Here is a 17,386-nt window from a genome sequence, read left to right on the forward strand (position 1 = left end):
TTGTCTGTCTGCCTCAATTTCTCCATTCTCATCAGGTTTATGAACCTGAAAATGAGATCCATGGTGTTTGAAGACTCGCTGTTTGAGGAGTGTTACTTTGAGGACATCACCTCCAGCAACACCTTCTTCAAGAACTGCACCTTTATCGCCACCCTCTTCTACAACACAGGTAAGATACACTCACACTAACACCAGGAATCACAAAACAGCTTGAGCAAGTGAAGGTGCATCTAAAAATGTATTTTTTATCCAACAAATGATGAACAATTGTGTGAATCGTTCTATAAAGTACATTTTTGACGTAAATGGAATCCTATCTGATGCACAAATGAGTGGAAGATGTGTGGATGTAACGCAATGAGGAACAACCTTTAACAAACAAAGAGAGGAAGACAGAAGACCGGCTGCCCGAAGGGAGAGGTGACGAAGTTTGGAATCCAGTCCGAAGAGAGTCATCACAATTTAATTCAATAAAATCAATAAGTTGATCGTGGTGATTATGGGCATAACCTTGAATATTGACATGAGGAGGATGAAGGCTTAATCATTTATGATAACCTAATTTATGATAGTTTTTTTGCTTCTTTGACATGAATTAGAAAAAGTGAATACACTCTGTTTTAACGATCTAAATGTGGTGAAAGCTGTGCATTAACCCTCTGGCAGAACACCATTACAAACACACTGTACATTAGATCATATCTGCTCCCTCTCTGTCCTGATTCTCTCTCTGCTATTTATAGTGCTTTAAATATCTCCTTATAAAACACTCTCTTAGGTAAAGCTATTGGCACAATCCACTCTTTTGTGTTGCTGGCTGCAAATGCAATCTCATGAAGGGATTGTGTCACATTGTTGTTATGCTAGACAGATTGGAGGTATTTCTATTCATGTTTGTTTATTACATCCATCTAGTATGCACACAGTCACCTGCACCATGGTGGAAAGTAGCAACGTAATGTACTAAAATACTGAACTCAAGTATAGTATTGAGATCCTTAGTTCAGTATTTAGATTTCCTGCTACACAATGTCTACTCAACTACATCTCAGAGGTAGATATTGTTATTCTATCTGCATACAATTCCTTTTTAATTTAACATGCCTATTGAAATATTAAAATAGGCGCTGCCTTAATTTGAATCATAATCAAATACAGTAAACGTTATTGTTAAATGAGCCAATCTGAATAATGATAACTTTGTTGATATATTTTGATGCTGATACCTGCTGATTTAATGCTGAAACCGAAGTCCATTTTGAATATGTGTGTGGTAACCGTGACTGAGGTTGCCATATGTAAAGCTAGTCACTGACAACGCCACCTCCTGCTAAGGGGCAGGAGGAACCCGTGGACCCTACATTTAAGTGTATGTCGTGGACCAATTTGAAAGCTTCCCTTAATAGGTTCAATTATGACAGAGGCATGAATTCCAAAAATATACGCAGCTTTTTAAGTGTTGGAAACTGTTTAAAATGTCAATTCATGTAAAGTGTTAAAATGGCAAATACAATTCAACACGTAGCCTATATAAGTTACCCTCCTCAGTTGGGCAGGCCTGGTCCGCTGGGTTGCAGTGCCTGCTAATCGTGAGGGACAAAAACAAGAAAAGCCACACACCAAAACAACGAAAGCATGCAATATTCAAACCACAATCTCTATAAAATAATAACAGTGAGATATTTAGCAAACAGAAAAGAAAGTGTCACACCGTGCAGTCCCTACACTGAAGGCAGGCAGCGTTCCACCCGGGCCCAGGCATACGCCGCAGAGGAAGAGGAGCGCAACCTAAGACACAAATAATAAATTGATTATACTGCCATACACTGCACATGAAGAAAATGAACAAGAAAATACAAAAAACACTATAGGACAGTGGCTGGCCTGGTCTTTCACAGAGTTATTTTCCAACTCAGCTTAATCCTGCCGGGGAAATGGTCACTTAATATCCCGGGTTGCTGGGCCGGTTGTGTACAGTAAGCTCTGTAAAACACATAAATAGGTTGCTTAAAACACAATTAAAAACGTTGGTTTAAAACGCCATTTAAAAGCAAATTGCTCGTAACAGACCCGGTCTCGTGGCTGTCGGGAGAGTTTCCCTCCGTCAACGGTAAAATCTCGTACATATTTCTACCCTGTGATTTAACTACTGTTGCTGAAGTACATCTACGTACCTGAGTACCCTACTTATTTCCCCACTGACTGCAATTTCACATAGTCTAGCTATTATAAATACAATGGCGTTGGACATCTTTTAATATTTGCTTCTAGCAAATGCAGTATTTCTCTTTCCTTCCCCTGATGTGTGAAAGAGCAGCAACATCTGCTTCAACTGTTTGTCAAAATGGCTCAATTACTGTCTTATTTCTCTCCACTGGCTGACTGGCACTATCCTTAACGCAGCATTGCAGAGCTGCTATGTGTCCTAGCAACCCAGGCCGAATCCACCATTAGTTCTGCTTTAAAACCGTCAGATGGATTTCTCTCCACTGTAATGACAGCAAAAGATGTCAGATGTAGAAAGCCAGTGGGGACGGACTGTATCTTTTGTACAATTTAGAAAAAAGAACACTGCCCGCCATAGACTCAGCTTCTGGATCCACACATGCAAACACAAGCTATATCAGCCGGCTGTGCTCTCTTTGTTTGTTGTTTGCCGTCTTACTCGCGTAAAGCAATCACTCACAGCTGCTATCAGTGCCGCCCAGGGGCTCCTCGCTGGAATAGTAATTAGAAACGTGTTTGCTTATTAATTCTCAATCGCTCTTTGGGCTCCCTGATCAGAACTTAATGCTGTCTGAAAGTTGCCAATGTGTAGGCCTACCTTTATTGTCACACTGCGGCATGATGGGAACAAACCACATGGTGTCTGCAGCTGTGTATGTGTTGCGGTACATCATGGCTGCGGTAGGTACTCAGGCAAAGGTTCAAAGGGCAATTCTTCACAGACAATACAGTGTGTATGTAAGATTACTGCATTTGATTAGTCCAAACGTTCACTTAGTCACTTCTCTGCAAACCAAAAGAGACCATTTCTCAAGTTATTCAAGTCAAGTTAATTCAATTGACTATAAAAAGGGTTTTAAAATGTGCATGAGACCTTTTTTCCTTTGACACTTTCCACACACAAACCAGAGAAGGAATACCAGAAGTACAGAATATACAGAATATACAGCTAGCACTAAAGAGCTTTAGGCAGTCTAAGTATATTGTAATGTTTAAGGATTTCATTTAATTTCATTTATTTATGCAGGTGAATCCCATTGAGATCGTTGATCTCTTTTTCAAGGGTGACCTGCTGCAAGTAGGTTCCACATGAATACATATAAACATAACAGAAAAACAAAAAGGACATCATACAGCATATTTACAGCGACTATAGTTTACATAGCTAGTAACATTTACAGGTTCGGACAGTTTCCGATTGGATAGCATCTATCCTTGCTTTAAACACATTTAGAGGAACCAAATGGCTCAGCTTCCATTCCTTTTGCAGACTGTTCCAAGACAGAGGAGCTGCGCATCTAAAAGCTTTCGTGCCTAAGGCAGTCCTAGCACTTGGCACATTTAATAAAACCACAGCATTCGATCTCAGGCAGTAGCCACTTACAATTCACCGTGAGATCAGGGAGCAGATATAAGATGGAAGTTTCCCTAGTATGGCTTTATATATAAAAATGTACCAGTGACTGAGCCTCCGTACAGTTAGTGAAAGCAAACCAGCCCTTGCATACAGGGTACAGTGATGGGTTAATGCTTTACAGTTTGTCACAAATCTCAGTGCACTGTGATACGCAGCATCTAACTTGACCAGTTAATGGGCAGGTGCATTCATATAGACCAGATCCCCATAGTCCAGCACAGGTAAAAAGGTCACAGTGATAGCCTTTTCCTGGCCTCAAGCGAGAAACAGGACTTGTTTCTGAAAAAGAAACCTAGCCTAACCCTCAGCTTTTTAAGCAGGTTATTGACATGAAGTTTAAAAGAGAGACAATCATCAAGCCAGATACCAAGGTATTTGTAACAGGCAACAACTTCAAGTTTTGTTCCTTGCGTAGTTACAATATCTAAAACAGGCTCTGGTGTCTTTTTAGCTTTTGAAAAGAGCATTACCTTGGTTTTATCCACATTTAAAAGAAGCTTAAGATCAGGTTAGAGCTCAGAGGATAAACCTCTCTTGTCAAAAGCAGTGAGCATATACATTGTTCCAAATAAAGCTGGACCATTTTCAGTTTCTCTTAGTCCATCTCCTCTACTTCTTTGCATTACACATCTCTCTGATTTGTTTGTGATGTTCCCTTGTCTTTATGTTTTTACAATACATTTGACAAACACATTTGGTTGCATAGAATGGTACATTTAGAGATGTGTTTTTATTTTCATTTTAAAGCCATAGTCATGTTGTTGTGCCATTGTTAAACAAAAAAAACTCATTACATTTAGCATACTGTATCATGAAACAGGAAATTGTTTTGCGGAACATTTTATTGTCACAAGAAATTCAGGATTTGCACGAAATTAACACTCAATTCACAGGAATAATAATTATTACATTGCTTGCTGTGTTTTACATTTTAAACGACTTGGTTTATTAGATCGCGAAGTGGAGGATTGTAATGTATAGGGGTGTAACGGTTCACAAACATTTCGGTCCGGTACGTACCTTGGTTTTTAGGTCACGGTACGTTTTCGGTACAGCAGAAAAAATGATCATAAAACATAAAATATATATATATTTTTAATTATTATTAAACTGTGAATAATGTATTCACTCAAATAAATACAAAATATAATAAAATAAACATTAAGGTGCAGCATTTCGATGAACTGAAATAATCTGTATTTGAACTGTACTGTACTGTACTGTACTGTACTGTACTGTACTAGTACCTAAGCAGCCAGTTTGACATTAGGCTTGTCATTGTATTTTCATGTTTCTTTTAAGAAAAATTAACTTGTCCACATTGCTTGCCGAAAGGGCAGATCTGCTGGCACTAGCAATGTCTCCTGCTGTGGAGAACACCCTCTCTAGGGACAGAGGTAGTAGCAGATACAGCCAGGTAGCGCTTTGCTAACATGGCAACATAAGGATATTTGGCGTTTGTAATAGCTCTGGCTCGGTCTGAACGTGTTGCGAGTGGTGGAGGCTTACGGCCCGTCCACACAGCGGCATGCGCTGACGCTTGCCGGCGGGCGTGTCTGAAACTCGACCAACAACCAATCACATGAATCTCCCGCCCCTGACACACAAGCAGCGGTTTGATTGGCTAGAGCTTGTACTGGCATATGATTCGATTGGCTGACGCCTCACCGAGGCGTCAAAAGTTGAACATTGCTCAACTTTTGCAGCGAGCCACGCCAGCTACGCTCCACGTCGCTTCCCACGATGCATTTCGGCTAAAAGTGACGTCACCCCATTCAAAGTGAATGGGGAAGCGTCAACGCACGCCGCTGTGTGGACGGGCCGTTAAATGCTAGTGGGAGTTGGGTTTGCACTTCAGTATTTTTTCCTTTGGTACCGGTGATATTCACGTTCGGGTGATGCCTTTTCAAATGAGTGTGCAAGTTTGATGTATTGCCAGCCGCGTAACCAATGTTAGTTGAACAATGCCGACAAACAGCTTTTGTTCGGTCCACCTGTCTTTGTCCGTCATCCTTGTACGTAACTGCGAAACCAAAATGTTCCCAAACCGGAGACTTCAATGATGCTGGAGGATTTTCGAGCTCAACTTTATCTGCGTTCGCCATTTTGACAGTTCCTCAAATTACTGACTACATTTGAACGCATCCCTCTGACCAGCTCTCATAGTATGCCTCTCGTCCTACATCCATGCTCTCATCCAATGAAATGACTTGGTCGCTCTATGACGCGTTGAACCCAATGTGAGCAAATTACTCTGAATGCTGTGACGCAGCACCTGAGATTACTTCCAAAAAGTTGTTCACGTTCTCAATTTTTTACGTTTAACGTTATATTCGTTTGGTACACTTACGAATTAAAGTACACGTGTACCGAACCGAAGGGCCCGTACCGAATAATCTCGGTACGTGTACCGTTACACCCCTAGTAATGTATGTTTACCTCGATATTTACGTCGCCTGCACAATGAAGCCACTCGCATAAAAGGGGGCCGCTTCGGTGCGTAAAGTTTACTCTGAGAAAGGTCTGATAAGTGGGACTGAAAGGGAGACAATCCGTGCGGAATTTAAACGGAAACACTATTTAGTATGTTCACAGTTTCACCAAAACGCATTTCAAAATCCAACGTTAGAGGTGAGATCGACAACGAGTAAGTTTAAAACGTATGTGCATCAAATAGGTTACTTGCACTCACACACTTGTGTTATGTATTACAAACACATTTGTAGATTGTCTTCGCTGTATGTACCGTGCGGTTTAGGTGAAACTGGAAACATTCAATTAAATCTCCTGGCGCTCTGTCCATGGTGCTGATCATTGGCGGGAGGCGTTTGCATAAGAAAAACCCAAAACAACGAAGTATTGCGGATAAAACCGTTAAAAAAACTGATAAAAAAAGTTTGGTAAACTATGGTGATATACTGTATATTCTTGTCTCTTTCTCTGTGCGATTCTTCCTCAAGAAATGAAACCGACAGGGACAATATTGAAGCTCTTGACCCAGAGCCATCACAGCCTGTTAGCAGAGAGTCAAAGCCAGAGTTGCAGCTGCTTATCTTATCACCAAAGTTGCTGTTGTGTCCCTGGCACAAACAAGAGCTGCTAATGTTGTCATTTTCACCCAGGCAAGACTTGTTGAGTTTTCCTCCAGGGCACAAGCAGGAATTGCTAGTTCTTTTTCAATGGCGCAAACAACAATTGTGGATTTATCGTCCATGATCACTGAAGAAACTGCCGGGTTCTTCTGTTGTGTCCCGCATATTGAATCGTGTAAAAAATAATAATAATAACCAATAAGTTATTTCATGTAGTAGTTATTTCATCACTCACTTTAAACAATATATTTACATTTGTAAACATTTTCTTTTTCAGAGTTTATTTATGGCACACAGCCTTGCAATTGTAATTAAATAACAGCACAACATTTCCGTCACTTATTTTCTCTTTACAGAAAAGGAAAATTGTGCAAAAAAAACTTAAAAAGTTTGTTAAGATAATATATCTCTCTTCTTTTCCTTTCCCGTTATTTTTGATCCACTGGTATTCACGCTATTGTGATCATGATGTAAAAAGGTTTTCAACATATTTGTTCCTGAAATGCACTTGAGGGAAAGTGTTCTCTTGGCTTATTTAAACACAAATCTAAATACATTTTCAAAATCAGTTAGTTATTATTATACATTATTTAGTCTCTGGGTATATGGGCCTCCTATTTTTACTTATTATAAATTAGGAAAAAAACAATAGTCCCTCGTGCCTGGAAACTGATAAGGACATGTACAATCAAGTATGTATTACATAGGAACTCACAGCAGGTGAATATTAAAGATAGGTATCCTTACGCTGAAAAGAATATGACCTTGATAAAAGTGTGATTTCTCATGGGATCTCAAAATGGCAAAGGTGTTCTTTTAGATACCTGCTATTCAAAATGTCAAGACTTTAAACAAATCAAAACAAATGTTATGGCATATTTCTTTATTATAGTGCCTATTAGACTTTCGACATAATTGGGACTAACTTTACTTCCTGCAGGTGTTTCACATTTAAACCCTTGACCTGTAGGGATTTAAAATGTCCTACATAAATAGAAGATTAATCACGGGTATCTTTGTCCTCCCATCCTATCAACACATTAACCTTTTCGTCCCCCTACTCTGCTCCGTTTCTGTCCCCTCCTTATCCCCTCCACCTTCTTTCCCCTCAGATCTCTTCAAATATAGGTTGGTCAACAGCAAGCTCATCAACAGCACTTTCCTGCACAACAAAGAGGGCTGCCTGCTCAGTGACGTGAGCGACGAGAACAATGCCTACATGGTCTACTTCGTCAGTTTCCTGGGCACCTTGGCTGTGTTGCCAGGCAACATCGTCTCCGCGCTGCTCATGGACAAGATCGGACGGCTGAGGATGTTAGGTAATATGACCGACTGGCCACATTACTCAGCACCTTGTGTATTCAAGAAGAGAAGAATGAGAGCTAGAGGAATCACTTTTTGTGTATCAATTACCTACAAGGACTCACCGTGTGTTAGCTTGACTTCTTGACCAATACTTGAAGAATCCAAAAACATATTGCAGTACACTGGTTTATACTTAGGCCATAGGCTCAAAACCTGAGGGCACCGAGCCTTCGCTGGCCCCAGGCTCTGGAACACTCTGCCCCTCCATGTGAGGTCGGCCCAGACCCTAGGGTTTTTAAATCTACTCTAAAAACACACTTCTTCTCCCTGGCCTTCTAGTCAGAGCGGAGCACGACTCCTGACTTTTCCCTGTGTTTTTTATATATCTTTTGTAATGTATTGTCTTTTATTGTGATTGTAGTAATGTGTTTTTATAACATGTACAGCACTTTGGCTCGACCTAAAATCGCTTTTAAATGTGCTTTATAAATAAACCTTGATTTGATTTGATACTTAGATGCAAAACCAAACAAAATAGCTAACAATAAAAGCAACAATGGATGTGAATAGACATGCTATGGAGTAGATAAAAACATTCAAAAGAGAAATAGGCTACAGTGAAGTATACAAATAGTTAAATACAAAAAATAACCAAATAAAGATACAGTTGAAAGCATTTACAATACATTCCGACAAGATCTGAATGAAGGCCTTTCGCAGATGATTTCATTTATGAGGAATCATTTTTAGAAGATACTCTTAGTCATCGATCAAGAAAATAGAATTCAAGTCCCAACATCAATTTTTAAATCTTAAAAAAACTGCTTTTACAATTGTTCAGTTAATAGGCAAAGCAGGATTTCCCTCAGTTTGTATTAATACACTCTGTCCCTGCACCTTTCGCTTTCTCCCTTTTGTCTATCTCCAGCGGGCTCCAGTGTGATCTCTTGCATCAGCTGTTTCTTCCTGTCCTTTGGCAACAGCGAATCAGCCATGATTGCTCTGCTCTGCTTGTTCGGAGGAATCAGCATCGCTTCCTGGAACGCGCTGGATGTGCTGACTGTCGAACTCTACCCCTCTGACAAGAGGTAGGCAATTTAAGCAGACCATGAAATCTCCTTGACACCACAAAGACACGGTCAGTGGTGCTGAATGATGTGGCTAATGATGTCAGATGAGTTGCCCTTCAATGATTGGTTGGCTTGAAGGGATAGATGACATTGTGGGGTGAAATCATTGGTTGGGCATGTGATGGGAAGCACTTTGCTGCCTTGTTGCCACCTAATAATGGCTTTAGTATGATGTGTTCTTAGTGCAATGCAAGTTAACATGTGAACAGTGTTGTAGAACATAATTGAAGCATTTTTCCAATGCAAGAACATGTCGTTTTGTGATGCCCATCTGTAAGAGGTGGGAACAGCTTTTGAGTTTTTATTTTAGAAGATGTAGCTCCACCTTGTGGTTGTATACAGTCCATACAGCCTTTACAGTGAATGTAGTGTACATGCAGATAACACTCTTAAACACTGTTAGATGTAGACCCAAGCTGTTAATTTCTCTGTTTGGCATACGGAGTAGAAATACATCTTCCAATGTATCCATAATTTCCCTGCTTTCTCCTTTGGATGTATTTCATCTTGTTGAAGGGGAAATTCAGTACACATTCAGAATATGTCTGTTACCTTTTGTGCTATTTATCAATCAAGATTGTTTTGGTTGCAGGCTGTTAGAGATATATATATAGTGGTTGTATAGATGTTTGGCTTCTCTCTAATATATAGAAACTAGTTGTGGTGCCCCAAAACGCCATCAAAATGCGATGTCTCTTAACAGAAATCATCAGCTGATTACTTAATATATTTCACAGACCTTGTTATGAGAAGCTTGATGTAGGAACTCTTTTTCTTCTGCCAAACTGCACCCACCAACAGTAATACCTTGCAGAAGGAAGCTTGCATCACTTTAGCTCGCTGAAGTTACAGCTCGACAGAGGAGGATGTCAACAATGTTTTCATCTCCTTATAGCGCAAGATTAAATCAATGATCGATATATTCAACACTCTGCAAACATTAAACTTTATTATATTATTAAACAACAGACTGTAACCTGACTGTTCTGCTTTTCTGCCCTCTTTCTCTTCTCAGATGTACAGCGTTTGGCTTCCTCAATGCCCTCTGTAAATTAGCGGCTATTTTAGGGATAAGCATCTTTACTTCATTCGTTGGTATCACCAAGGCAGTGCCCATCATCTTTGCCTCGGGGGCGCTGGCGGCGGGAAGTTTTCTGGCCCTCAAACTACCGGAGACGCGGGGTCAGGTGCTGCAATAGTGTGGCGCTTCAACTTTCCCAGGGGAGGGCAGATGAGTTTTCACAACACTGTGAATGAACAGCTCAAGAGCCCTCTAAATCCTCCTCTCGAACCCCTCCCTCCAAATGATAGAGTCAAGTTTGTACACAGAACACAATGCAAAAGAGCGATGCAGATCTGCTGTAAATATTTAGGACTTGGTATTATTTGATAGTGAAGATGTGACAAATCATTAGATTGGTCCAATAAATGTTGAGACAACATTGCTCATAATTGGTGCCAAGGCAAAAGTAATATTAACTTGTTCAGTGAGAGCATGACATTTATTTCCCCTGGATTATTATATTTTATTTAGATATACCCACCCCCCAAATACAAGTACAGTACTCACACCTGGGGTTGGAGGTCAGGGGATGGGGGTTCTTGATAATGAGCCATGCAAATAGACTGACCACTAGCCATTGTTACAGAGTTCTCTGTAGTCGCCTCCATTCAACTCACCTGTCAAGTCTTGAGTACTTTGCCATTGTTGGACATCAAAAATGCCTTGATTTAAAGCATTTTTTACTTTGCGGGTTAAAACCAGGACACAGCTCTTGGCTTGCTCTAAAAACAAAAACCTGTCCTCATTTTTTATCTCTAGAGGTTTTTTGTGTTGGTGTATGGACTTACTGCCATTGTATAGATTATAGAACATTCCAGGTTTGTTTTTGTTGTCAGAATGTGACAAAGAGAAAAATCAAGCCCCTTATTTCCCTTTAAGACATTGTTTCTTATCACCTTCAAACAACCATGAGATCAATCAAATCAGTTAATGGATATGTTTTCCATACCAGGTTAAAATGGTGTGCTGTCATGATTTCATCACATATTACGCTGTTTGTCAAAGTGTACATTTAAAGCACAACCATTTGCCAGTGTGAAAGTCCATAACATTTTCTTGACTTGATGAAAATGTTCAGAATCTCACATTCAATCACCACTTTTCAATCACACTGTATATCCCTTTGTAAGAAATGCCTTTTGAGTACCTCTCCTCCCAGGCTTACATTATGTTTGTGTCTTATAAATTATAATATAGGCCTACTGTATGTGTTGAGGGTGTTATGCATGTCACAAAGTATGTATGCACATTTATGAAAATTGAGAGTACATGTTGTAAACAGCATTAGGGGCAAGTTGCTTTTGCTCACTGGTTAGTCCGGTTTAAGTCACAGTAATATTTTTTATTTCTAAAGACAACACTGAGATTTGATTCTGCTGTTGGTAGCAGTAATATGAAGGTTTCTAGGTTACCTTATCAAACTCTTTCCAGAGATCACTAAATAAGAAGTTCTTCAAAATAAAATATTTATTTATTGCGTTAAATCATACATAAACGTGTGAAAAAATACAGGTGATGTCAAGGGAGAAAAATCACGGCTTAGTTTATGATGGTTTCAGTGCAGGTGTGTGAGAACCGACAGGAGAACTATAATCTAATTGTTTGTGTGAACTGAATGTTTATATAAATGTGAGTGTACTTTTTAGTGCAATATTGAACCTCTGTGCAATATTGAGATTTCATTTAATTTTGTATGTCTTTTATCGTTTCATGTATCACAAACACTATTCTGATTTGTAAAGTGTTGTGGGGTAGCTGTCTTATAAAGATAACTGATCATGGTGTGATAACATGCTGGACTTAACCTGTTCTTTAATAACACAGGCTGAAAGAAAATATTGCAATTGTTGTAAAATACTGCTCCAAAATTTAAAAAAAGAAAGGTGACATGCAGCAGAATTGTTGTGTTTTAAATGTCCCTAATTGGGGAGTTCCTTGGGGCACACAACATGTTAAATAGTGACTATTAACTGCAGTTGCAAATTAGTGGTGGGCTACTGAGGGTATGGATTTGGAGTGCACTGGGACCCTGTGTTTACGTGTGCTTTATTATACAGATGTAGCTTGATATAACATGAGATTCACCGTAGAGAACTCACTGCCAAGGGCTGATTGTCATATATCCCACATTGATAACAGCACAAAGTGTTGGCGACAATTGCCACATTCCCTTGATTTACAAAAAGCATGGATGATATGTTCACAATTGCATGGTATAAGAAAAAACAATCATTAACACATCAGATTAACAACAACAATGTTTTCGTCCAAACTGCCATTTTGTAGGATAGCAGCCATACGTAGACGCAAGACAGTTAAATAAATAGACAACCCATTGCACTAAATGTACATTGTCGTACATGCACAATTGTAAATGCCTCAAGATCTTTAAGAAACAATCTAATGCAGCCTTGCTAGAGATTTAATGAAGAATAAGGTTAGCGCTTAGCAAGAGCACAAAGACCAAAACATACCAAATGATAAGATTGTGAACCTGAGTGCAGTTGTGAACATGAAGTGCTTCGAGCTTTGACGACATGCCCCTTATATTTCACTCCCTTATTCTCACACTGATCTAACTTCATATCTGAAATCATTATCCATGAGTATCACCTCTCATTAATTATTGCCAAATATTTTCTATGGCCTGAGTTTACACATTATACCATCAACTCTCTGATATAGATATAAATATATGTAAATAAAAAATACTTATAATGTAACTAATAATATTGCTCTTCAAACATTTTGACCCCTGGAAATATTCTGCAGTAAAATATAAAAATATATATATTACTTGACTTATCATGGTAGGTGGTCTGCACTGCAAAAATGATGGCTACAGAAGCCAGGATGGCCAAAAAGTAAGAACATCTGCCCAAATTCCCTCCTAAAAGCACATTGATAGTATATAAACGCACATTAACTGTACATTATAAAAGTCAGAAGTCCTATTCTCTGTATGTTTTCCTGTATCATCCCTACAATTTAACAGCAACAATGTCAAGATAACTGTATTTGTTCAACATTGGATGCTGTTTAAGCGCTAACCTTTCTCAGTGACTCAGTTCAGGCTCCGTCCAAGTTAAAAGTGTCTCTCGTAGATATTTATCTTAGCTTATGTTACAGGGTTTTTTGTATAATTGCCTGTGCAACAGTCAGTCGTGAGTGCAAAAAGTTAACAAAGCAATAAGTGTTTGGGTATTTGTCTCTTATTCTCTTCTTTGAAGCTATTGGGAATTGGATAACACTACTATATGCTGGCCTTGTCCACTAAAATGCTGTGTTGGCTTAATAATGACACAGGACTGAACAGCTAACCACCTTGTGTACTCTCTAAAACAACCCTAATTATTGAGGCTTTTTTTCAATAAGATTGCAATGCCATTAATTAAATGTAACAAAGAATTTATCACCTTTGTCATTGTACTGTGCTGTAGAATCTGTAGTTGATTGTTTGTAATAGAAACTGTTTGTGAAACCATGAATATACAAAAAAAAGTTATAAAAAAGAAGTGCAAATGAACTGTATGTTGTCTTTGGTTTTGTGTATTTTGTAAATGAGAATGAAATATAAGTAAATACATCAATGTTAAATACCGGTTATGAATCATAGTTAGCCTAAATGTGACAACATCAGTTCTGTTTAAAGGTGTGTGAGATTTTTCTTATATTGTATCATTGTTGATTTTTGATTGGGTTTGCACTGTGCTGTGCAACTGACCCTTTGGAATCACAATGGATTACAAAGAACCATGAAATAAACAAAGTATAAAAAGTAAATCTTTGTCAAGCCTTTATGTCTGTTTTTTTACGATTATAATAGAGACTACAACACGTTAAAAGATGCCTTCAGCTGCAACAGGACTATGTAGGCTTAAAAACTACACCACCCAGTGTTCTGGCACTTCCGGTGAGTGTTGCGTCACGGTACCAGAGTAGCAACTGACTTCACTAGCAAGGTGAGTAGTTCACAAAAACACTCTACACCTTATCTTCAAGACTAGATAAAATGTATGAATAAACACATGCATATGGTATATTATCGTGTATGGAGCTGTTCGGTTTAAAAACGCTGACAGTCAAATGTTTCTTACGTATTGTTTGTGTGATGTTTATTATGAGAGCTAACGGCTAATGCTAATAAACAAGGATGAATTAAGCTACCTAGCTATCACAAAAACTGAAATTGAAAGGCATTAAAAGACGTGGCACCAGTTTAAAAAACATCTTTGCAGTTTTGTGTGATGAGATGTGTGGACAACTCAGGCTTTCTAGTTATCAAACGCGAGGCTTTTCTATGGATCTGATCTACAGGCTAATGTACTAGCTCAACTTCCAGCTAAATAGAACATGTTCGCGAATGGCATGGTTGTAATTGACTCGCGATTATCTTGAGAGATGTTGTCGTGTCATTGAAATCTCTGGTACACATGGATCCGTCCCCATAATTAATGTACACTTTAGTAATAGCTACACCTGTACTATATATTGTAATTCAATAAGTGCAAGCGAAGAGTGGCTACCCCACCACCAGCATGTATCACTATTTATTTCTTAATATAAAACACAAAGGCAACAAATCATCTCAATTTGAGAAAATGAAAACTGAAAAATGTTTGCTCTAATTCAATTATCAAAGTAATTGTAGATACATTTTCTGTAGCTTGATGTAGCTGTTATTTATTTCAGATTTAAATTAAATCAATGCCATTTTGATTGATATGCACAGGCTTAGTTGGAAAACAGGATGACCTCAAATGCAACCACACAAACCAAGACAAATACACAAGGTTTAAATGGATGATTTATTTTCTTCTCTGCTGTAATTACTCAACTATGTTTTTAGGATTATATATCTACTGATCAAACTTAGTCTCTCCTTAATCTATTTACTCTTCTTACATTTCGGGTATATATGCCAAGTACAAAGCATTCAGTGCAGCACCTCAAAGCTTTTTATTAAATCAAAATGCCTTCCATACAATAAATATATTATGGTCATTAAATCGCACATCTTCTGTATTCATATCCATCTTGCTTTTCATAGGTGGTCTCTTGCCACTGCCTCTGATGCTTCCTTCTGTTCTCCGCTGTGTTCGGCCCGTCTCTACCAGTCTTTCCTTAAGCCGGCCTCTGGCCCACTTCAGACCGCACATGGACCCAGACCCGAGCCGGCCCGTTGAGAGGTCTATCAGAACCAAGCTGACCGACCAACTTACGCCGGACCACTTGGAGGTCCACAATGAAAGCCACATGCACGCCGTGCCCCCCGGCTCAGAATCACATTTCCGCGTCCTGGTGGTCAGCTCCCAGTTTGAGGGTCTGCCATTGATAAAGCGTCACCGTCTGGTTAATGAGGCTCTGAAGGAAGAGTTGAGTAGCTGCGTTCATGCACTGGCTATCCAGGCAAAGACTCCTGAGCAGTGGGGGAGTAATCCCTCTTTGGCCAAAAGTCCACCTTGCCTGGGAGGCTCGAGGGGAGATCACACGGTGGAGGAGAAACTGAAGGCCGGGCGGGAGTGAGAGTCGGACTCATGAAGCTGTTGGACTGAACTGTGAAGAAGGCAGGTGAATGCTGCACTCGAGGTACAAAGAGAACTGTCATTAATGGAATGACAGTCAGTATTCTCTTGCAGATTTCAATACATAATTGCTATGGTTATTCTATCACAATAAAATATGAATCATAAACATCCAATCAGGTGTATCTGTTTATAGAGGTTAAATCCGTGGATAGCAAAAAGATATGCAGGTGGTACTGGATTTTTGAAAAACAGTCTTATGGTCGTGCTTAAGTTTTCAAAATCCTGTTTTAGTAAATGTGGATAGTGAGTTATTAGATTAGGTTCTAATTTCTTAATCCCTCGTGAAATTGACATGTGATGCATGTGCTTTGGAGTTTAATGTCAGTACCGCATGCTGAACACACGAGGGCAGTCTGCTCACGCTATGCGACAAACTGGATTGGGCGAGTTGGCCGATGTCTTCATTATTCACCTGCAAATGTTTCAGTCAGTTTTTCATTTCTACATCAGGATTGTACATGTAGTCTTACTAATAACACAATTGAGTGATACAATAAGTTACCCTTAGGACTAACGTGTGAGAAATTCAGCTTCCAAATATATTTTATAAAGCTAAATAAATCGATATTTAAAATCAAAGGTTTTAGTTCACTGCATGGAGGACACTAGAATTAACAATTTTCTCTGTAATCAATTGGTTCAAAGGTTTTGATATTATTATCTAGAACATTATAAATCAATGCTCAAATATATTAATTGGTTTAATATTGTTCAACGTTTCGTAACATTTCAAACCAAGCCAGAGCCAAAATGTCAAATGTATAAAATGTTCAGTAGTTTGCGCTTGATCTCGTGTGTGTGTGTGTGTGTGTCAAATATGTCACAGTGAAGGTCTTGTCCTTCTCTCAAACCTTGATGACGGCCAAAAATCATTCCTCAAACCCGTGAGAGTGACGAGACGAAAAAAAATCCGTAAAGAAAAAACATTTGTGGGAATCTAAAAAAACAAAGGTCCGTTACCCCAATACATCTGCCAGATGAATTTCCTCCATAAAACTTTTGAAGAACAAGTCCAGATTTGACAAGAATGACACGGCACCAAACTCGCACCGCAGAGCCAAAGCAAACTTTTAATGCTTTGCTGCAAAAGCTATTCAAAGTTATTGTTAGCTCATAAAGACAGGCCTTCAGTGGAATGCGGTGTCACCTCAAGGTAATGCGTGTCGTCTTCTACAATCATCCTCCGCCTGGAATTGACAGCCTGTCAAGCCTCACAAAAGGCCTCGGTGAGGAGGGTGAACAACTGGTGTCACTGGTTTAGAAAGAGGAAAACGGTAACACAACCACTTTATGACCCCTGCTCGCCCATTAGAGCCAGGCCTAAGGGGGCAAGAAGCAAGGTCGGGCTGTGGGAGAAAGCAATAAGCTGGGCTGTTCTGCCCGGGGTCTCGCAGACTGTCTCTGCACATAAGATTTACGTGTCACAAGTCCAGGTGCTGTTATGATGAAGAGGGAAAAGACGTCAAGGGTGATGAGGTGGAGTGCAGAGACTTGTCTTGCACTTAAAAGGTTGGGCTGTTTTACATGTGTGAGTTGTACATCATGTGTTTAGTCTGTGGCAGTTA

General features: G+C 39.3%; 2 protein-coding genes across 3 annotated transcripts in view; both read left to right on the plus strand.

Annotated features, from left to right (window-relative positions):
* Positions 1 to 14,016, plus strand: part of sv2a (synaptic vesicle glycoprotein 2A) — a 66,062-nt gene extending 52,046 nt beyond the window's left edge. Inside the window, exons 10-13 of the mRNA XM_034103304.2 lie at positions 36 to 169; positions 7,848 to 8,054; positions 8,969 to 9,128; positions 10,186 to 14,016. Of these exons, the coding sequence (XP_033959195.1) occupies positions 36 to 169; positions 7,848 to 8,054; positions 8,969 to 9,128; positions 10,186 to 10,369 (685 nt within the window). The 3' untranslated portion in view covers positions 10,370 to 14,016. The remainder of the gene's footprint in view (positions 1 to 35; positions 170 to 7,847; positions 8,055 to 8,968; positions 9,129 to 10,185) is intronic.
* A 99-nt stretch (positions 14,017 to 14,115) lies between these two features.
* Positions 14,116 to 15,934, plus strand: bola1 (bolA family member 1). 2 transcript variants are annotated; one of them, XM_034103230.1, is made up of 2 exons: positions 14,116 to 14,195; positions 15,351 to 15,934. In XM_034103230.1, exon 2 carries the CDS (start codon positions 15,391 to 15,393, stop codon positions 15,757 to 15,759), a length of 369 nt encoding a protein of 122 aa, XP_033959121.1. In that variant the 5' UTR covers positions 14,116 to 14,195; positions 15,351 to 15,390; the 3' UTR covers positions 15,760 to 15,934. The 2 variants fall into 2 exon arrangements, with proteins under 2 accessions (XP_033959121.1, XP_033959120.1); XM_034103229.1 differs by having other exon boundaries at positions 14,139 to 14,195; positions 15,284 to 15,934.
* Positions 15,935 to 17,386: the final 1,452 nt, after the last annotated feature.

This window comes from Pseudochaenichthys georgianus, chromosome 16 (genome assembly GCF_902827115.2).
Source record: "Pseudochaenichthys georgianus chromosome 16, fPseGeo1.2, whole genome shotgun sequence".
Taxonomy (NCBI): Eukaryota; Metazoa; Chordata; class Actinopteri; order Perciformes; family Channichthyidae; genus Pseudochaenichthys; species Pseudochaenichthys georgianus.

Coding starts and splice junctions, on each gene's coding strand:
- bola1 (XM_034103229.1), top strand. CDS start 15,307: ATGCTTCCTTCTGTTCTCCGCTGTGTTCGGCCCGTCTCTACCAGTCTT.